This window comes from Hesperophylax consimilis, chromosome 1 (genome assembly GCF_061612785.1).
Source record: "Hesperophylax consimilis isolate HC1 chromosome 1, BYU_Hcon_1.0, whole genome shotgun sequence".
NCBI classification, from domain to species: Eukaryota; Metazoa; Arthropoda; class Insecta; order Trichoptera; family Limnephilidae; genus Hesperophylax; species Hesperophylax consimilis.
Window position 1 is genome coordinate 10,197,540 of NC_142836.1, and position 22,998 is coordinate 10,220,537.

The 22,998-nt window shown below is 35.1% G+C and overlaps 3 protein-coding genes across 4 annotated transcripts in view; 2 read left to right on the forward strand and 1 right to left on the reverse strand.

Moving 5' to 3' along the window:
• Positions 1 to 6,288: 6,288 nt before the first annotated feature.
• LOC149426257 (large ribosomal subunit protein eL34-like) lies at positions 6,289 to 7,136 on the reverse strand. The gene is made up of 3 exons (XM_089636269.1): positions 7,073 to 7,136; positions 6,871 to 6,942; positions 6,289 to 6,617 (listed from the first exon to the last, which is right to left on the reverse strand). Exons 2-3 carry the CDS (start codon positions 6,933 to 6,935, stop codon positions 6,329 to 6,331), a joined length of 354 nt encoding a protein of 117 aa, XP_089492395.1. The 5' UTR covers positions 6,936 to 6,942; positions 7,073 to 7,136; the 3' UTR covers positions 6,289 to 6,328.
• A 2,028-nt stretch (positions 7,137 to 9,164) lies between these two features.
• tkv (serine/threonine receptor kinase thickveins) overlaps positions 9,165 to 22,998 on the forward strand; it is an 83,183-nt gene continuing 69,349 nt past the window's right edge. The window contains exon 1 of one of the 2 annotated variants that reach the window (XM_089646969.1): positions 9,165 to 9,303. Coding sequence is in view for 1 of the 2 variants with exons in the window: in XM_089647093.1 (XP_089503219.1) it covers positions 9,300 to 9,303 (4 nt within the window). In the remaining variant the exon portion in view is untranslated. The remainder of the gene's footprint in view (positions 9,304 to 22,998) is intronic. The other variant, XM_089647093.1, reaches the window with a different exon arrangement.
• Rbbp5 (retinoblastoma binding protein 5) lies at positions 9,168 to 11,707 on the forward strand. Its single transcript, XM_089647204.1, has 2 exons — positions 9,168 to 9,303; positions 10,073 to 11,707. Exon 2 carries the CDS (start codon positions 10,108 to 10,110, stop codon positions 11,536 to 11,538), a length of 1,431 nt encoding a protein of 476 aa, XP_089503330.1. The 5' UTR covers positions 9,168 to 9,303; positions 10,073 to 10,107; the 3' UTR covers positions 11,539 to 11,707.

The following is a 22,998-nucleotide window of genomic DNA, read 5'->3' on the forward strand; positions in this document are numbered from 1 at the left end:
TGCATAAAAACTTTGTGTATTGAAAAATCATGCTTCGAGAAATACCATACTGAATGAGCCCAGTGTCCCCATTTGAGCACGGCACTTTTTTTTCTAGTAAATAAAAAAAAATTAAATATTTTTTTTTTGATTTTTGTTAAAAACTCTATTCCCTACTACATAAAATGGATTTATTCATTTTTCTACGATTACTTTAGTCTTGGGCGTAGATGGGTTAATCTACAAAATGGACTAATAATACACATGAACATAACATTTATAAAAACGTGACAAGTACATGAACACTATACCTACAAGGCAACAAGTTTTGTGTCGTTTGAATTCACGTAAAATTTTTTTTTACTATATTACATTGAAATGTAAGTTTTTTTAATACACAGACACAATGTGGACATGCTGAGTCTGTTCTGCAGGTATTTTAATGGAGCCTGCTCTAAGTAGCTGGCAGCATAGATCCCCGGTGCACGTGTGTGAAACACCCGTTCACAAAGTTAATGTTGGCTTCATGAGAACGGGCCTCTTCTTCGACTCGTTTTTGTGTAAGACGGCTCCTATGACGAACGAGCTACCAGCGTCTATTTTTCAGCCTTCATATAATCCAGGCCTCTTAGAGACCCACATTAACAAATTCCTTCTTACAGCCCCTACCTTAACCCGCCTCGCAACGCTGCCCAACCGGGTGGTGACAAAGCTCCCCTGCCTTTACACCGACAGACAGGGACGCTCTTGTGAGGTGTCAGATAAAATTATTTTTAGCATCTTTATAAAAACTATGCACGTAAGATTTCTTTTGATATTTTTAACAAAAATTATTCATACTTACTTTTTTTAATCATCTTTGTCGCTGTTCAAGTTTCTATACACTCATTTGTTTTCAGTTTACTGTTTTTTCTTTAATATCTATACTAGCTAAGTCACCGGTGTTGACCGAGCTTAACACAGAGATTTTGGAAATCTTATTTATAATTAATTGCTTAAATTCAGTGAATTTTCTCTTAATTCAGGTCAAGTGTGCAAAATTTCATCATCACGTCCTGCTGAAATCGATATTCTTATTATCTGAATGGGTTAATATCTCAAAGACAAGCGACTGAGCTATGGTCGAACTGGCGAAGGGTCCGAAGCGGGGGTGGGATATGAACAGTACAAACCAAATTTCGTACTCCAGCATGTTGTTCTTATATTGAACCGAGAATAGTTACGAGAATTTATTTATTTTGTAAGAAACAAACAGCTTTTATATAATATACAATGATAGATATAAATATACAAGTTAACTGAAGTCAAGCCACAGAAGTTTCTTATGTTAAAGTTCATTAGAAATGAAGTTTTAGTATCTTAAAATTAATTTGGTGTTAAAGGAAGGGGAGAGGAAGAGGAAAATAGGAAGAGGATAGGAGATGCTGCCGATACATTCCATACTCTCATATTAATAATCGATCGTACGCATTACTTCATATCTATATTTCTTTAGGTTATTACCAAAAATGTCAATGCTAAAATTTTGTATTATATTGTGCACATATACGAGGAATTGGGGAATTTTTTCGAATGTTTGTTCTGCACAAGGGTAGATAAAATAAATCAGATTGTCGGGTTGATCTAGACGGAATATGAAGATTTATTAAATTGGTAAGTTCTGGTGAGTCCAGACCATTATTTAGGATTTTAAATAATAAGATTTGATCAAAAATTAGACGTCGTGTTTGGAGGGAGTTAAAATTATGAAATTTAATGGATTCGGTATAATTTCAGAAGTGTAAGTTTAGTTTACAATTTATGTGTTTAAAAAATTTTTTTGAATTATTTCTATTCTTTCGATATGGGCTTGGTATAAAGGAGTCCAGATCGGTGTACAGTGTTCCAGGTGCGGGCGAATATATGAGGTGTAAAGGGAATATAGAGTATTTATGTTGTGGAAGGGTTTTGCTATGCGAATTATAAATCCCAGCATTTTATTGGCTTTGTTAATGATGTCATCAGTGTGTTGGATAAAGTTTAATTTAACATCCAGTGTTACCCCAAGGTCCCTGATATATTTTACTTCATTGATGTGTGTGCCGTTTAGTGTATATACAAAGGATATTTTATTTTTATTACGTGTAAATGTTAATTTATTGCATTTTGCGATGTTTATAACAAGTTTGTTTAATTCGCAATAGACAAAGAGACGATTGAGGTCCTCTTGAAGTTTAATGCAGTCGTTGATTGATTTAATAACTAAGTATATTTTTTTATCATCTGCATATGCTAGGTAATTAGCATGTAAAAAACATTTGTGAATATCGTATATATACACATCCAGAGATGTGCTTTATTTCAAATAAATCCATTTCAAATGGAAATGCAAAATGGGTATTTTCCATTTTGCATTTTAAATGCTTTTCTAAAACCCATTTTGCATTTTAAATGCTTTTCTCAATGCATTTTCTATTTTAAATATTTTTTTGCAACATTCTTCCTACTATATATCAGTCGGCCCTCAACCTCGCTACAAGAGATAATTTCCATTTGTCAAGTTGCTCCCTGGTAGGAGCCCTGGCAATTGAGTGATACCATTACAAAAAATACTGATTTAAATATTGAACATGGGGCCATGACACTGTAATATTAAATGTTAGATAGCAGTTTCTATGTTTTTACGTTGGCAACATTAGTCCCGCAAAATTTTTTTGTGGTTTCATAATCCGTAGTCGTGGTGTTTTTGGATTTACCATCATATAATATGTTTGTTCTACATTGATGTCCATTATTAAATTACAAAATTGTTTAAAAATTCTATAATTATTTTGATTGTTTGACCTGAGAAACCATTTTGCATTTTCAATGCATTTTGAAAATAGGTATTTTGCATTTTGCATTTGAAATGCTTTTCTAAAAACCATTTTGCATTTTCAAATGGAAAAGTTTTGACCCATTTCCATTTTGCATTTCAAATGGTTTTGGGTACCCATTTTGCACATCTCTGTACACATCACATAATAATGGGCCTAAATGAGAACCTTGAGGTACACCGGAGGGCACAGAGAAGAAGCTGGACTTTGTTCCCTCAACTAAGACACTTTGAAGTCTACTCCAAAGGTATGAAGTGAGCCACCGGAGTAAGTCACCATGGATGCCTAATTGTTTTAATTTTTGAATTGGAATGAAATGGTTTACCTTATCGAAGGCCTTAGAATAATCAGTGTAGATTACATCTACTTGGTTTCTATTGTCCATATTGCACGTTAAATATTCCGTAAAATTTACCAAGTTTGTTAGTACTGATCTTTTTTGAAGAAATCCCTGTTGTTGGTTTTGTATATTACGAACAATTGTTGTGTAAATTTGATCGCAGACAATTCGCTCAAAAATTTTACTAAATACCGTGAGTATTGAGATTGGGCGGTAATTTTCAATGTTAATTTTTAACCCTGTTTTATGAATAGGGATTATAATAGCTTCTTTAAACTTTGTGGGAAATTTACCTTCTTTTAGTGACATTATAAAAATGTTAGTTATAGGGTAAGAAAGATTTTTGGCACATTTTTTGATCCTTACTACCCTTACTAACATCTAAATTTTTCAGGTATTTATTGATCATTAGATTGTTAATATTTATGTAACCAATCGAAGAATCATTGTTTACATAAGTAGAACTATCGATTGTTCGTACCCATATCGCTTACGTAGGTGGACTGAAAGTTTTTAGAGAATAATTGACATACTTGATGAGCGCCGGTGCCTGATTCGTCTTTAAGGTGCATGATTTGTGGGATGCCAGTTGTTTTACTTTTGTTTTTAGCGTAATTCCAGAGTTGTTTATTATTATTCTGAATATTAGATTCAACTAAACATATATATTTATTATAGCAATGCTTCTGTAGGTGTTTTTGCTGTGTACGTTTGATAGCGAACTCTATTTAATCCATTGGATTATTAGAGGATTTCCATTTTTTATGAAGTTTTTGTTTTTCTTTGATGATTTTGATTAGAGGAGCTGAATACCAGTTTGGAAATTTTTTTCTTTTTGACGAGGCGTTTGGGAACAAATTGGTTGATGGTATTATTTAAGATGTTATAAAAGGAATCAACTACTTCGTCAACGTTTGCATTTTCTGGAGTAAATGACCAGTCTATCATCGATAGATGTCGGTTGATTACCTCATAGTCGGCTTTTTCAAACAGGCAAATTACTTTAAGAGCGTTGATAATTGGGAGTGTATCGATTTGTAATATAATTTTAAGCGATGGGTGGTGTGAGTCTTCATTGCCAAGAGGATTGCATGCACGAGATACATGGCATTCCTCATTACAGATGATTTAATCTAGGATTCGGTTATTGGAACTTTTTATGTGATTATATTGTTTTAATTCGGAGTAATAAATTGTGTCAATAAGTGAGGAACTAAGTGTATTTAAGTTTCAGGTGTTAAGTGTGAATCATGCATTTCCCATATTATGGTGGGCATATTAAAGTCTCCAATTACGAGTAAAATGTCGTCGGGATATTGATCTTTTACATTAGCGAGTAAGCAAATGAATGAACTGAGAGCGGTTTCATATCCATGACCTTGTGGGAGATATACACAAGCTATATGGATAGTACGTTTGGATGTATAGTTGGAGGGAAGAATAGTGACCCAAATGCATTCAGCATTGCACACTAAGGACGGGTTGTTTCGGAGAATCTGAACAATTCATCAAATTTCAACATTAATTTTCAAGTTCTGTGAAAGACTTTTTCAAGTTCTGTTTTTAATTCAGTTTTGTCAAGCAACTAGCCTACAATGATATAAAAACAGAACTTGAATAGGTCTTTCACAGAACCCGAAAATGAACGTTGAAATTTGATGAATTGTTCAAATTTTCCGAAACAACCCGTCCTAAGTCTTCGCGAGGGTATGCGTTAAGATTGTTATGTGTTATTATCATCACTCCACCGCCTCGACGAGAATCTAACATCAACTTAATTAAGCATATTTTTTTAGCAAACGTGAGAAGTCTGTTCATTGACAATCCGCAGTTTTGCTTGGGTGCGAAACAAGCTACCAACAAGATCGATAAAAACTTCATCTATGTACTTGTGCACCTGGATGGCCCAAAGCTCAAACAGTAAAACAACAAAAGGTATGAATGAACAGGCAAAACTGTACAAATAATTTATTACTATTCAGATCTGGCTATGTACTGTTGCTCTTCCTATATTTACATAACAAGCAGCTTAGTATCGGGTACTTTTTAAAACTGAAGTAACTAACATGAACATTGAATTTAAATTCACATTTTAGAGACCTCGATAGAGACAATAATAGTGAATTTATTACTAAATTTTGGTATACACATAGAAATCTTTGAAATTTCATACTTGCCATAATACTACTATTTTCAACTGGAGTGAAACATCTAGAACCAACAACCACCCCATCAAATAACTTCTATTTTTAAACTCAAACATGGCTTAATTTGTATGCTCGAATCACACCAACTGGAAGCTGCTTTGAGGTTCGATTTAAGATCATTCTATCTAAGCTTGAATATAAAGGGTTTTATGCAATATTTGGTAATTGCAAGTGGCTTAGTCATAAAAACATCAAAGCGAATCCATTTCGATATGTCCAATTTGACCATAGTCCGGGAGACAAAGCTAACAGAAACCTGAAATATTAGAGATTAGGTGATAGGGTTATTATTCCCAAGCACCCACCCTTGAGGCGATTTTTCTCAAAAATAGAGCCATACAAATCATCCCAAAAATTATTATTATTCATGAGAAATGTAATTTCATTTCTACCAATATGGTACTGTTACCAACATTACATAGCGAGTTACCGGGTGATGAATTCACACTGATACACACCAAAGCTTCAATGTGGTTTGTTTATAAAAGATACACAAAAATGGCACCCAAATAACTCGCGATAATCCACTAGACTTTTGATTAGCGATTTGTGGGAAAGTTGCAGATACAATATGAGCATTTGAACCAGATTTTGAAACTTCCAATAGTTCAGTAGCCATTAGAGTGGGGTGCGCTATTAAATTCAAACCGTGTTATTTAATCAGTTATCAATCCAGTATTAAGAAATCAATAACCAGCTTGAACGGTTAGTTATGACATCAACACTGTAGCAGATGCCTAAACAAACTGTACACATTCACAGCTTTTGCAAGGTGGTTTTAAACTGTCACTGGACTGTAACGAACTGTATTGAAGTATAATGTCCCATCGCAATACAGCTGCATCATTTGGCACTTAACATTTCAAACATTATTTTGACAGGAAGCTAACCTACAAAAATGAAACTATTTCATAGGGCTTAAAGATTTTATTAGAGTCACTTACAAATCACTTCTTTTCTTTCTTAGGTTTAGCACTGCCTGCCTTCATAACTTTGACAACAATCTTTTGTTCCTCAATGAGGAAAGCCCGGACGATCCTTTCCTTGACGCACTTGTGGCACAGGACTCCGCCGTAAACCCTGGTGACGGTCTTCTTCCTCCTCGACATGCGGGAGCGCTCCATGGGGCGTGCGGGGGTGATTCCTCTAAGGCGCTCCTTGCACTGACCGCATTTCGGCACCCTCTTCACTTTCTTCAGGTATTGATAAACCAATTTTCCACCAGGAGTGCGCACCCTGCAGCAGAAAAGAAACAATTAATATTTCAGCATTATAAACTGTAGTAGGGGTTTCATTTGAGAAACCGGTAAAACAAAGACAATTTGTCTGACGTTTATGAGGTTAGAGTTGGAATATAGATACAGTATAGAAGTTCGGTGGGGAGAATAAACAGAAGTAAGAGACGAAGAGCGAAAAAAACTTATAAATACTTTATGCCGAAGTAACAAATTGGCTTTTAAATATTGTTGACAGGTTATTTTTTACTTACATGCGCCTCTGGTTGGATTTGGAGTTGTACGACAGTCGTCGTCTAAATGTTAGGCGTTGAACCATCTTGAACCTAAAATATTACATAAAAATTAATCACAGTGTAACAGAGACAATCATTAAAAATATAAATCTTTAATTGAGTATTAAATATAGCCGATGGATATAGATTTTACGGAGATATTTTAAAAGAAATCACTCGCCTGTCAGATGGCGCACGGAAAAGGAAGTAAACAAGGACGAGCAGCAGTGATGCCACATGTAGTAAACTTTATTCCCAAATATATTTTCGTATTTAGTACTTACTTTAAACCTACAATAAAACTTGCCACACACAGATGAACATTTATACTGTTTACGATACAGTTCACGATAAATTCTTTTGTTTTATTATTTTCGGAAAAGAACACAATTAATTCTCTTCAAAAGACTTACGGGTTTCGGGAGAAAACCGCAAACTAACTTGCAACGCAAAGAAACTCGAAAGAGGGGAACTTGATTTATTTAATCGCATAAAAATATAAATACATTATTTCATAAAAACTTTTATGTTACGTACGTAGATTATTTCTAAACTTTTTATACTAACATCCAGAGATGTGCAAAATGGGTACCCAAAACCATTTGAAATGCAAAATGGAAATGGGTCAAAACTTTTCCATTTGAAAATCCAAAATGCAAAATGGTTTTTAGAAAAGCATTTCAAATGCAAAATGCAAAATACCTATTTTCAAAATGCATTGAAAATGCAAAATGGTTTCTCAGGTCAAACAATCAAAATAATTATAGAATTTTTAAACAATTTTGTCATTTAATAATGGACATCAATGTAGAACAAATATATTACATGATGATAAATCCAAAAACACCACGACTACAGATTATGAAACCACAAAATTTTTGCGCGGGACTAATGTTGCCAACGTAATAAACATAGAAACTGCTATCTAACATTTAATATTACAGCGTCATGGCCCCATGTTCAGTATTTTTTGTAATGGTATCACTTAATTGCCAGAGCTCCTACCAGGGAGCAACATGACAAATGTAAATTATCTCTCATAGCGAGGTTGAGGTCCGACTGATATTTGGGGCTTATGAAAAAAAGATGAGTGGAGATAGTAGGAAGAATGTTGCAAAAAAGCATTTAAAATCGAAAATGCATTGAGAAAAGCATTTAAAATGCAAAATGGTTTTTAGAAAAGCATTTAAAATGCAAAATGGAAAATACCCATTTTGCATTTTGCATTTCCATTTGAAATGGATTTATTTGAAATAAAGCACATCTCTGCTAACATCAAACTGGTTTCGACACAACGACAGGGCCAGGGCCGGCTCTGAGCGAAACGGCGCCTGGCGAGAGTAAAATTTTGACGCCCTTTGTTAAAATCAGTAGACGCCTAGGTAGGTGATCATTGTAATTAATAATATTCAGATGATTTTTATATTTTGTGAAAAATAATTTCAATGGCGATGTGTTAGGTATTATCAGGGCCTTAACGCCCATATATTCAATAAATTTATTATTCAGTTTATTAAAAAACACATTACTTTAAAAAATCTTTTGTGTGATTATGTTTACGCGTGACAGCTGTTTATAATAATAATAACACAACTGAATTAGGTTTTAAAACAAACTTTTTTAATAAATTTAATAATTATATTATTGAATATATTTAAGAAGACACTTAAAATTAAAATGGAGTTCTGCAAATTTGACTTCAAAACAATAAAAATAAAATAAAAACATTTAATGCAAATTTCCCAAATGCATTTTATAAAATACTTTATTTATTTTAAAAATATATATACTGAGCGGTACAGGTGTAAGATTTTTTATTGTTCTTCAACGAATTTTATGTTGGCCCCTTGAAGTGATTTTGCATAAAAACGGCACCATACACATCATCCAAATATTATTATTGTTTTTATTCAAGAAACGATGTATTAATGTGAATGAGGCAAGAAGTGTGTTCCAAGACCGAGTTGTTTGGCGTTTCGTTTTCTCTGCCTACCCCTTCGGTATACTTACCTACTTTTTAAGTAATTGGAATGAACACATTTGTGAACGAAATGAAAACAAAATGTTTGTATATTTAGAAGTCGGGAATCATTTTCATTTAAATCTTATATCTCAATGCTTACTTTTTCTTTCGATCTGAGCGTGTTTCTGCGATCTGATACTTTTGAAAATATTTTTGACGACAAAAATATACATTTTACGAATTTTATGTGTGAATGGAATACTTTATTGAAGAAACTCGAATTTTAGAAACGGGCAACATTATTGTTTGTGTACAAACTACAAAATGGCTACCATTTTCTCTGTTTTGAGGTTTGATAATATAAAAAAAATATAGTAATTGCGCTTATTTTTTAAGTATTAAAAGTGTGTTTTATGGATTAACTTACCGGGGCCATCGTTTTCCTATGGGTGAGTACATTTAATATTGAAAATCCTTACCAATTTCATTCTTTCAACTTACAACCTTGTCATGGAAATGTCATCGTATGCTATAATTGTTCAATTACTATAATTTATTAATTTACTAATTATTTAACACTATTATTATGACAAGGCAAAGGTTGACTATTTTTTTAGAATATGGTCTATCCCAAATTCTCAGTAAACTTGTCGAATTCTGCTGAATGCAAAGGCTCGTTAAAGAAAGAATACTTGATTTGAACTCAAATATCTAATGTTTACCACTATTTAAGTCGGGGGTTTAAGTAAACATCCACAAAATAGGTTCTTAAGGTTTATTTTGGGTTATTTTAACAATTTATACGTATTTCCTAACCTTCAAACTCAACTTAGATTGAGAAAATGTTACTTCAATGCATCTTTTACCATCTCCCATCACATAAATAGTTATTTCTTGCAGTAATTAAGTTTAAACCAAATATATTTTTGGGTATTAATTCTGTTCTACGACAACATAATATAACCTGAAATACGTACGAATGACAATAAATTTATATTCTCCAGAGACACTTATCGTTTACCAAACGTCTAATGAGCTACCCATTGAATAAGATAATATTATTTATTTATTTTATTTTATTTACTTCGTTGATTAAAAAAAAAACATTTGATTTGTTATTGTCTCACAGTTTGATTTTGACTGTTAGTTAGCAAACATTTTTTGAAATATGACAATCATCGTGGTCGTGTTTGTTAATTTAAGTTATTCCTATTGTAGATATATTGTAACAAACAATTCTACAATAAAGCAAGATGAATCTCGAGTTGTTGGAATCTTTCGGGCAGAACTACCCCGAGGAGTTTGATGGAACTTTGGACTCCATTTCGCTGGCAGCCACCTGCGCCTTCAACAAGCGAGGGACACTACTGGCGGTGGGCTGCAATGACGGAAGGATATTCATCTGGGACTTTCTCACCCGAGGTATCGCCAAGTCTATTTCTGCACATGTTCATCCGGTCTGCAGTCTCAGTTGGTCCCGCAACTGCCAGAAACTCCTCTCCGCCTCCACTGACCACAATGTCTGTATTTGGGACGTTCTAACTGGAGAATGTGAACAGCATTACAGATTCCCAACACCCATACTTAGGGTGCAATTTGACCCAAGAAATGATAAAAGATTCCTAGTGTGTCCTATGAAGCATGCGGCGCTCTTGTTAGACCTGGAAGGAGAATATAAGTTACTGCCTCTGGATGAAGATGGTGATGTTAACATTATAGCTTCTTTCGATAGAAGAGGGGACAATGTATACACTGGTAATGCTAAGGGAAGAATACTAATATTAGATTCTCAATCTCTAGACATTAAGGCGAGTTTCAGGATTACAATTGGAACATCCAGCACAACGGGAATTAAAAGTATTGAGTTTGCCAGAAGAGGGGAATGCTTTTTAGTTAATACTTCTGATCGTGTTATCAGGGTTTACAATGCCCGGGAAGTCTTGAAATGTGGAAAGAATGGTGAGCCAGAGCCAATCCAAAAGTTACAAGATTTAGTGAATAAGACAACATGGAAGAAATGCTGTTTCTCTGGGGACGGAGAGTACATCTGCGCCGGATCCGCTCGCCAGCACGCTCTATACATATGGGAAAAGTCCATTGGAAATTTAGTTAAAATATTACATGGCACAAAGGGTGAGCTTCTTCTGGACGTAGTGTGGCATCCTGTCAGACCTATCATCACAAGTATCAGTTCGGGAGTTGTGTCTATCTGGGCCCAGAATCAGGTGGAGAACTGGTCAGCTTTTGCCCCCGACTTTAAAGAATTGGATGAGAATGTAGAATATGAGGAGAGAGAATCAGAGTTTGACGTAACAGATGAAGATAAATCCATTAATTTGGAAGGGGAAAATGAACATGACGAAGAGACTGAAGTGGATGTAACAACTTGCGAACCTGTTGCAGCCTTCTGTAGTTCAGACGAGGAGGGCGATGGGGACAGTATGCTCCTTTTCCTTCCCATAGCACCCGAGATTGAAGACCCCGAAGACGGCTGGGCTGCCACAGTAGACACTCAGGTAGCCGTAGTGGAATCTCCAGAAAAGTCCCCCCCACCTAAAAAGAAGAAGGTGAAGTTCTATGATATTCCCATCAAAATAAGCTCCACGGAATCTCATCCAATGCTGACTGGAAAAGATAAACCATCGGGTGGAGGAAAGAAAAACGCAGGCAGACCTAGAAAGTAAAATTAGATTTTTTAAATTTGATACTGCTACTAATTAATTTTAAAGTACAAAATATGCTTTTTAATTAATATCAATTTAAACTATGAGAATCTGTACATAAAACTCATAGAAATATTGTACTAGAAAAGTGATATAAAATAAAGCAAAGTTTTACATATTCAATGCTGATACACTTTTTATTATGATAATAATATTTGGATTATTCATATAGCGCCGTTTTTGTGCAAAATCACCTCAACGACACTGTACAAATTATAGTTTTTTCTTCATAATAGCTTAATATGGTACCCTTAGTGGTCCAGGTCTAATTCTGGATAACACTGAACCTAACACTGCCTTTTCAGAAATCCTTTATTCCGCGCCTGTAAGACCATATTATTATGGTCATCCATGGTACAATCTCATCATAAACTCTCATTCTCTCTACTCTTGGGATTATATTTTACTCATAAAAACAAAAAAGTGTGTTTTGTTAATTAAAAATATGATATTTTTTATTATTCTTGACATTAATAATACAAAAAGATATTTTATGTTGTCCTCCGTGCTAGGAGTTTACATGTGTTATGGAGGACATTTTTTAATGGTAAATTACTTGATAATAACTGTGGACTTAGTCATAGTATATAAAAAAGTGGACTTAAGACTTAGACAGAGAAACAATCTTTTCTAACAATTCAAATACAGAACTGTGTTTCATCATTATAAAATTTTATTTTCGGTACTATATTTATGATATCAGGCAAGTCTAAGAGAGAAGTCAATGGCGACATTGGTTTCCATTAAAATCTCCATAGGTGTATCTATTCGGTTTACCAACTACTAAATAAAAATAAACGAGAGTGTACAGAGAAGATTTTGTAGTATATACTGTTACGATCTCATTTTAAATCTAATTAAATGTCAACCATTGCCTTTTTGTAATATTTGACTAATTTATTATTTTAAAGTATTATGTTAGGTACTAATACTAACTATTATTATGAGTCTGAATATCCACTTACGTACATAATTATGTGAAATGTTACAAATAAATATAAATATCATGAGCTGTACATAAACTACTCCCATTTAAAATAATCAAAATTTAATCTTCTTAAGTTTTTATGTCTAGAAAGATACTAAGTGTCAGAACATAAAAACTGCAAAATAGTTTAATTATGTTTTTTTAGGGCTTTTCTAAACTTCAAATCGCCATAGCTCCGATAGGAAAACTATTAAAAAATATGTGGAAAATAATGCCATGTATTATGATGGTAGGTACCTACTATTATCAATCTCTATCTCCTCAGGGGCCAATGGGTATTTAGATATTGTGATCAATAGTGGCTAAAACAATTTCAAACAACTATTCTAATATTAATTTAAGGTATCTAGGAAATTTTAGCAATCTAGGTAATTTCAGGTGAGTTTTTTCCCTTAGTATAGAAAATAAGTTAACTTGACATTATGTTATTGGAAAACAGAGGTATGTTATGTACTCCTAATAGTCCCAGCCACTTTCCAGGTTCCAGTCTTGTAGACTATTTGAGATATATACGGAATACTGATTGGGAACAAGTGAGATGAGCGTAGATAGTAGATTAATAGTAGCTGCGCATTTCATTTGGCGCCATGTGTACCAGAAGCCAGAAGAAAGGGCCGATCTTTCAATGTTTACCCACGATTGCGCCATGGACGCAGCTGTCGCATATCCAGCGAGCCTTTCTCGGCGATCGCCATGTGGACGGCCGGACTGCGGAAGGTCACACGGAAAAACGTTCGCTAAATCCCACCAACTCACCAAAAGCACCATTCTATTTGCTCCTCGGACTATCGACGGACCTATGTTTTTAAACGTGTTTTACCTGGTGGAGATTGTCTTCATCTGGTATTATTTGATGCGAGAATAATGAGTTTGGATTATGGTCTGTGGGCCATATACGGACTACGGACTCGTGGTCAACCGCTTTTGTGGGGTCGGCGAGTTGCCTCTGGTCGCTAAAGCAAGCTCTAAAATTATTCCGTTTCAGTGAAAATTATTCTGCACAACACAACAACACATCGATACATTTTGACAGAAAAACTGCAGAACCTACTAATTAAGTAAACTTTCTACCAATGACTCGCAAATTATAAGGTAGGCGACACATTACGCTATACGCATCATGGCTTAGCTCCATAGACTAAATATAATACATCAATGCTTAGCTCCCATTGGTAGTGTATGGCGAGCGATATGCTGAAATAGGCCAAGCCACGAAAAAATAGGGTCCAAGCGTGGTCTGTCACAGGCTTAATTCGTGAGTGGACATTCAGCGAACAACGCAGATTCTTTGTGCGAAATGATACATTGGCAGTACATTAGGAAAATAGTCGTAGTTCATAAATATCTAATGACCAGTAAAGTAGGTACCTACCCACTAACTGAAGAGAATAAGTCGTTTCTTTGGTCTTAGATCCAAGATTGAAATGAAAAGACGCGGCATAAAACCACGCCAAAAGGAAACCTAATGGTACGTATACATTTGCGAACTTAAACGCGAACCGAGCCACGTATTACGGGTAAGGAACGAAGCAACTGCGAGCGGCGTTTCGCGCCATTTGCGGTTGCTTCGTTCCTTTCCCATAAGTTGAGGTTCAGTTCGGCAGTTCGGCTCGCGTATCTATACTTAGCATAAGAAAAGCATCTCTTGACAGGTACATTTATTACAGTACACACTACCAACTACCCACCTTCATTTATCAGCATTGTGTTGAGACCTATACTTTAGAATCCTTATATAATATAATGTGTTGTGCAACTCGAATGTTTTTGGTCGAACGATCGACTAAGCCGGGAGGAGTGGCCTTAGCCCGTATCTATAAACCCATCGTACTTTAACTCCTCTTATCTGATCCATCGGAACGTAAATCATCTCAAGTTCGGGGTGTTTGGGGATTACGGGATAGGATAAAAAGTGTCTGGCCACAGTAGACAGCAGGCAAGTACCAGGCACCATGGGACGGTACGCCTCATCGTTAAGGGGAGAGGGGAGGCACCACCTACTCGCATGTCTGAAACACTTGTTTATTCTTCGACTAAGTACCTCGGTCCTTGGTGTACATCAGATAAGTAAGGGAGAACTGGAGGGGTACCGCTGATAGCTCCGGCGTAACCTCTCCTTCTTTCTTATAAACTGTATGAAACAAAGTGGTTAGCAAAGAGCACTTAGCGGGTATTACTACGTGTTGAAAATTTCAAAACTAAATAGTCAAATATAACAATCGGTATGTCCAATCTGGATGATATACAAACTAGTGCGTTCTGAGGTTCAGGCTATCAAACTGAGATTCTAGGAAAGACTATTGAACCGAGTTAGAAAACTAATTATTTAGAAAGCGGTAGAAATTTACTAGCGCGGACCCACGTAAAAACATGTTCACTCGAGTAGTAGTGCGCGGGGGCTGGATACTAGGTAGTTTCCGGTCGTATGGCGTTAGAGCGTTGTAGGTCAAATTCGACCAATTGGAGTCAAAAAGTACAACCCTTTTTTTCGCTTCGTGTCCCATCTTATGAGGATAGCCTGAATTCTCCAATGACTAAATAAAATTCCTCTCTATTCAATGGATTTCTGAACAAATCAGTTCTAATTTTGAAAATAACAATCAAAATAATTTTCGGTTAAATATATTACGTTATAGGTAGTACTCATCAATTTGAAAATGAAACTTCAAAGCAAAAATTCTAGAATTCATTCAGAAGAAAGCTGAAAAGTTACTGATATAGGCAGTTGCTTAGGATGTCAGCAAAACGACTATCGTGTAGTCTGGAGCTCCAGAAGGAGGACGTCCAGTTAATAGGCCCAGACAAACTTGGTGAAAGCAAATGTACATACTGCAAAATGCAGAGTCAGGTGTCCTACACAGAAAGTAGTAGAAAAGAATTTTGACCAAGGAAGTTTTCTAGCGTTGTTATTAATTATTCGTTTTAATGTTACTTGATGGATACTGCCAACATTGCGAGCGTCGCAGGTAGCCGGCATAACTCTTCTGCTCCGACTGGAGGTGTATGGATTGAACCCTCGACCTTTGCTCTACAGGCAGTCATTTACTAAACCAGCCAACAACCCAACCCTATGCTATTATCTCGCCTCCACCAACACTTACTCATATTAGTTATTATTTGTAAATCGGCCACAAAAATCGTTTTGTAGCTTGTTTTCTTTTTAGGCGCAATTATAATTTATTACCCAAAGGGTTCTCGGTTCTCAGAAAGCAGGATAAAAAGCATAACATTCAAAAATAATAATGATACTTGTAAGATGGTAGTACATTACAACACGACGGGAATGTTCGCTCAATACTTGGAATTCTTTAGTATTTTTCTATTCATAACTCAGATATCTACCATATCATTATTTTGCAATACTGTTAAAATCGAGTGTCAATTTCGGTTTAGTTAGAATCAAACCTTGATTAATTACACGCCTCATCAATAAGGCCCTGCTGAAGACTTGATTTGCAGGTACACTTTTTGTAGTATAAAAGAAATTTCGTACCACATTCATGTAATAGTTATTAGTTTGGTTATTACCCATGGCTGTTTCCAACAGCATTTATCTCGGGAATGCTGGGTATATGCAGCCTTAGTTCCAGAAGGGATGTTGCATTACTCCTGATGGCGTATAAGCTACTAAACGGTTTAGTATCAATACCAGACATTCTGGCTAAAATAGGATTTTATGTCCCGGATAATTTCGCGCGAGGCCGCCAACACAGGCTTTTGATTCTTCCTAGGTGCAGAACTAACTTACCAATGGTGATGCCCTTGGGAAGAATCACTAGGTTAATTAACTGCCTCGCAGGAAATGTGGATATTTTCCACATGTCCTACAACGTATTTAAACGTGAAATATTATTATTCAATACTTAAAATTGTAAATCTAAATTTGAAACTTTTTTCTTTGTCCCACTTGTAAATGTACCTATTTGTTATTCACTTTTTTGTAAATGTTAATTATCGATATTGCAATGTTCTGGTTCATACTGTTTTTGCAAATAAACAATAAATAAATAAATAAATAGTTATTCCAATTTTGCAAATCTTTTAGATAATTTAAAAAAATATATCTTAATAAAACTGAATTTAGTTTTCATTGCTAATATTATTTTTTATAAAATAATATACCCAATATATGAATCCGCTCTCTGTGAAAATCTGTTGATAAGGTAAGGTTATATGTTCAAATATATTTCATTAGAATCCAACCCTGATTATCTTGATATATCGGTAATCGGGTAATCCAAGCAAATTCGGTAGGTAGGTACAAGAAAATCACTTTAGAGATCCTTGTGTAGTGTTGTACTGGATAAAAAACTTTTTTTGTTTGTTAGGAAGCAGAAAAATGGAAACCCAAAAATAACATCGTCGAATTGAATACGAGTCTAAATTTAAATGGAATTGATATACGTCGCTACGACACCAGTATCTTCGGGAATTATGCGGGGTAAGAGGGGACTGCGGGCGGATGTTCCAAACTTTTTTGAAACTTTCTATATTCGGTGTGCACAAATACATTCAAATGTGTCATCTATTTAAATGATTTGCATGAAGGTACACCTACTAGTGATGGGCATATTTGAGAAATTCATTTTCGAATGATGGATTATTTCAGTAATCATAATAATTCTTCGCGAGTTTCAGAATTCGATATTTCGTCTACTGTTATAATTATTATACCCATCACTAATATTACGTAGTGCCCTCAGAAACGAAAGTTTCTCATCCCTCAGGAGTGTGATAGTAGAAGCCTAGCTCGCTACAATCACAGGCACCTGCAGTGGATCGCTCAACAGTTTTTTCTTCGTTCCTTTTATCAGATCGTTTATCCCGACACACCTTGGGCTGGCTCTAGAGCCGTGCCCTTATTATTTTTGTTGGGGGGCGGTTCATCGTCTACCCTATGTTTTGTTGTTTGTTTTCATTACATTCCTTAAAAACTTTGAAGTTTCATGTTTACTACTTTATTGATATTAACACTGTAGATAACTAGATATTATGAGTGGGAGACGGGACGGCAACATTGCCACAAAATCTGCCAAGCGACCACGACAGTTAAGCAAAATTATTTCGAGATTGTTGGAGGTTGTTTTTAAAGGCATGTGAAGAGTGAAGAAAGCTATGGGTGTAGATAATATTTCCTCTAAACCGTTAATAGATCTGCTCCTAAAACATAACGAGATTTCGCCGCAGGCTGATCAAAAATAATGAGACGGTATACACCTCTGTCCTGGCACACGCTCCTTTGTTCACACACGTATTTTAACTTTAATTCCTTTCATAGTTTTTGTCAATTCCGTTTAACTTGTTTATTTTTATTTTACATATCCACGGACTTATTATTAGTATTATTATTACGAGCAGAAACGCGCTTAGATTAGGCGTGTATTAACAGTATTTAGGACTGATATAGCCGATACTGATGTAGTATTTACAGATAATAGAGTGTTATGGATTCCTTATCGCTGCGATTATGGGTCTTTTAAATAAGGTGCGTCCATTATTTAATTTAATGTTTATTTTAGATTGTGAGACGCACTGGCAGGTTACACACATTTAAACATGTTTACAAAACCTTAATGTTTATAAATGAACTTTGAATTAGTATTTATAAAATTAAATAATTACCACCTTTGCGAAATATATCGTCGCAAGAAATGCCACACGCAATCGTATTTTGATGATGCGTCATAATTTCGCTATTATCATAAACAGCATGCGTTTGTAAATTTGTTATTTACTACTTTATTATAAGAAGGCTACCACAACAACTCTTAGAATTTGGTGGTTTCGGTTACATTGGATTTGTTTTAACCGGTTGTTGATAATTGTTGAAAGGACCAAAGAATGAAGAAGGAAGAGGGAATAAAAATAAACTATCGCTAAGAAAACATTGAACTGTTTTGGAGAGGTTAACAAAAGTTATCAAGCCATGGGAACATGTTGACGAATGAGGAGGAAATAAAAAAATAAAAACATTTTAAGGAGACATCCGAATGTAACTGGATTACACGCAAGTGGAACGAAGAACTTGGGATCCACGGAAGACATTCATGTTCGATTCAAATACATTTCTTTTGAGTAGGGTCAGGTTTAAAATCTAAAAAAACAGAAAACAAATAATAGTGACTGCAAATACAGAGTTGTAGGACGTTCCATTATCTCGGTCTATCCTGCGGAGAGAATTGTATGATGGTTAGTTTTAATAATATCCCACCCAGTTGCGTCTGTCCTAGTGTTTATAATAACACAATTGATGATAAACGAGTGTGTCCAGCAATTTCATAATAATTAGTCTCAGCATTTTGCCAAAGCAATGGCGGGATTCCACGCCAAAGTGTTAGCTAACTTCTCTTGTCGTCTGCTCTCGTGATCTCATTGGGTTTAATGACGTCTGTCCAGACCGTCGCAGATCTATTCTTGTCTTCTATTCCCATTACTTTGGTCTGCGAACTGCGAACATGGAGAAAGAATGAACTCTCGAGACGTACGTAGGACCCTAGATCCATACATATCAGGTGGAATGTGTCTGAATATGCGCTGACATGTAGGTACCTACGCATTGGGCATGTAATGAGTTTTTTGTTGTTGTCGAAAATTTATGGGTTCATATTAATCTGGACAGCCAAATCTTTAAGAAGGCGAAATATTGTGGCGATAACTACCAGATAACTCAAAAAATAATTCCGCACAATATTCTACCATATTTTCGAAATTTACTGTATTTCCCAGGTGCGATGGTAGAGAATTTCTTATTCCACGATATATTTTTAATTGTTTCATATTGCATAACTTTACAGTCAGTTTGGCTTTTTAATTTAATTTTATGCTTATGTACTGTGAAACTTCAAGCAATAATTATATATGTATATATATCTCACGTTTTCAAGTATCCACGTAATATGTGATTGCAAGTAATTTACTGTGGAGATAATTTATTAGCAGTTTGATATCTATGCACGTCTTGCAAATTTCAACCCACCACCATATTATTATAACTAACGTACTGGATATGGCGGGTTCTGTATTGAACATCCATCAAGTCATGTTGGAATTAATTTTATTATCATTTTTATTAACAAGAATATCTAATTGTGAATATTTAATAATATAAGTTATTGCTAGGCACTTACTATAAATTGTATTCACTAACTAATTAATATATGTTTCCTTTATAAATGGGTTTTATATCTATTCGTTTTTAATAATCACTTATGACGTTATGGCACATAACTTATTTCACATTAATTACATAAAACATATTATTATTATTTGCAATATCAAATAATACTATAATACTGTGAGTTAAATATTTATACCAAAAACTTTCGTTTGTTACCCCGGCATAAATAATATTATTTATTATTTCCGCACAATTTACGATTTATAACTATTAAATTTAATTAAAAATGGTTTATTACAGTATAAATATACAAGACGATAAGAATACTTTTAACTAGCACAATTTCCAGAAATTGAATCACCCTAACAGTTTTTAGTGGAGGATTCGGTTAACCGCGCTCACGTCCTATCGTCCGTAGTTAATCCTGAATAAGCATTTCCATCATGAACCTCATCATTTCACGCTTCTCGGTATTATTTCTTACATTTACCGCCTTTACCCGTCTATCTTTATATGGTGGACCGTCGCGGTCGTACCGAGTGTTATGTACCCAACATTACACCGATCCTCGTAAACCGTCGAAAAACTATGTAATTTATTCTTCAACCTGTTTTTTTTGTTGCTGGGGAGATCTGTGGCTCTGATTTTATGGCTTTTCGTAAACAACGCACAACTGTGAATTTATAAATTAGAGGTTATTATCCAACACATGATCTGGCTCGGGGAAGGCAATCATGCCCTCGGATGCTGACACGGACGTGCTTTTGATGGAGCCAGTTCTTACAGGTTTAGTTTCTTTGACTGGTAACGTAAGCAAGGAAGTACCTAATAATCTCATTATAATTGTCGAGGTTTGCCTGAAGTCTTATCCTGATAGCAAGACTCATCTGGTCCTTAAAATGATCCGGGAAAGTGGAGGGCGCCCTCGACTGAAGTCTTATCATTAGAAACGAGCTTTTGATTATGATCAAAATAATATTTATGTGAAATGATTGTTCTGAAATCTTAAATTCGCACCTCTGAAGTCAATGTTTAAAGTACCTATCTACACAGAACTATAAGACAATACCCACGACAATATTTAAAGAAGGTCACCTTGAAAGGCAGGATGTCCTCACAATGTTCAGATGTTATATGTTTTTGTTGAAACAATATTTTTACTTGTGACCTTGGTGGTGTACCTACTGCGTTGTTCTAAGTAAATACTTAGATAGGTATGTGGTCTATATAGGTATAATATTTAACAATTATTTCCTATCTCCTGGACAATTTAAAAAATTCCGGTATCCTACCATTGACTTTTTGACGAGTTACAGAAATAATCTATGTACAACATTACTAGTTGTACTTATTAATTAATTTTACTTACTGATTTGATTTTATGGCGTGATGGGCACATCGCGTTAATTAGACAAATATTAAGTAATATGACCATAAATTTATTTTGCAAATATCATTGAATCTGAAGTAGGTACTTTTAGCGTATTTGTGAAAATTGTTTTGCTCGCTTTAAGATGTCAGTGACCTGTGTTCGAAGGCGAACATTACTTAACATAATATATATTATTATTTACCCTTTGGATGTTTTAGGTAAACCGATCACGGTAGAATGTCCAGTTCAAAGTGATTTCGCGAAAATCATATGGACGAGCTTTGAGTTTTAATTTTCTAGAAACATCGAACCAAAAATATACCGGCTTTGAAGTTATTCTGGATCCGTGTTGTTTATTCGTAATGACGACTGGAGACTGGATCCAATCTTAGAAACTCGATACTAGAATGCAGAGCACATCCATAGTGAGTTAATGAGCCAAGTGTTGACCGTTGTGGGCGATATCGAAGCATCAGATCGAGTTCTCTGATCAATTGATAAAAACATAAATAGTCGTGGACCTGCAGTCAGCTCGCGGGTCACAATAATATTATGTTTAGTTGACACTAACGAAGGCTGTGGGACATTGGACACTGTGAGTTGACTCTTCTCCTCAGACGAGGTGCAAGCCACCCTATAAATCTTTGGAATCAAAGAGCGCCGAAGTGGGTGTTTTTTTGTGTCGTGTAGCGACTGACGCATTCCGCTCTTCAACAGGTTTAGGGCCGTTTAGTTTCCAACCCGCGACGAATGTCCGCAATTGGATACTTTTATTCCTTTGCCTTTTTGAATCCATTTTTCCACGCCGGCATTTTGGTCCGGGCAGGCTAGAGACTTCACGCGTACACATTTCCAAACAAAATGCATCAGGGCTGCTTTATCTTGTAATCTGATTTATTATTTTTGATAATGTTGGTGGACATAGTACATGTGCTTTATGTGAATAATCTGCATCTATTGATTCTTATGTTAGCCTTATTTTAATTCGCAATTAACACGGTTCGTTTAACTTTAGAGGATACCACACTTTTAAGTTTATTGGGTATATTCCAGTTTTACAAAGCACCTTGACGTAATGGAGTAAATTTCCCTCAAAAATGACTCTGTACACATATTATTACTATGCATTTCTTTATTTAGTAAACCAAATTGTCATCCCAAGATGACCTAGTTCAAGTAATGTCATTTTCAACACAAATTAATATAAATTATAACCTTAAATCAAAGACGTCAAAACCTGGTCTTCCAGACGTTCAGCACAGTCGTATATTTTCCTCAATCAAAATAGCTATCAAGCAACCTATCACAAATCTAAATTAACTGATTTCCTCTTTCAATTCAGTAGTTATTGCCTCTCCCCATAGCCAACAGTCATTGCAGAGTGTAGTCAGTGGCCAGCCCTGACCTACCCGCCGTCTGTGATCCAGTGATCATCACCTCCACTAACCTCCATTTCAGAATAACGACCAAGAATTTGGAAGGAAACACGAACCTCCACGACCGCCTTTGTGTTCTTATTGGCGCGAACATTATTCTCTTCTTTTTTCTCGAAAGTTCTCGTTGTAACTCGAAACTGCACAAGAAAACGAGATGTCGAATTGACGTGGTTTCAATTACATTAAAAGTCCTAATATATTGTTCAAGCACCGGGACAGCAATATTACTGCAGACTACATCTAATTTAGATTCCTACAAATATTATTCTATCGATAAACGTTTATAAAATTTCCACTACTTCAGAATCAACATAACTACTCCGATTTCAATTTATTGACGCCTTTAAAAAAATGTGTTTTCTCAACATTTTTAAATGAAATATACTGTTTTGGTTGGAATACTTGAACAGTTATTTTTAATTAGTATAGCTATTAGTATATATATTTCTATCATTACATAGATTTTTAACCTGCTAAGCTACTTTGTCGCTTGTCAGCAGGAATAAAC

Bases quoted from the DNA above. Each gene is read 5' to 3' on its own strand.
- Rbbp5 (XM_089647204.1), top strand. From the start codon at position 10,108: ATGAATCTCGAGTTGTTGGAATCTTTCGGGCAGAACTACCCCGAGGAG.
- LOC149426257 (XM_089636269.1), bottom strand. From the start codon at position 6,935: ATGGTTCAACGCCTAACATTTAGACGACGACTGTCGTACAACTCCAAA. The intron at 6,618-6,870 runs GTAAGTAAAAAA...TTTCTGCTGCAG, and splicing joins AAATCCAACCAGAGGCGCAT to GGTGCGCACTCCTGGTGGAA.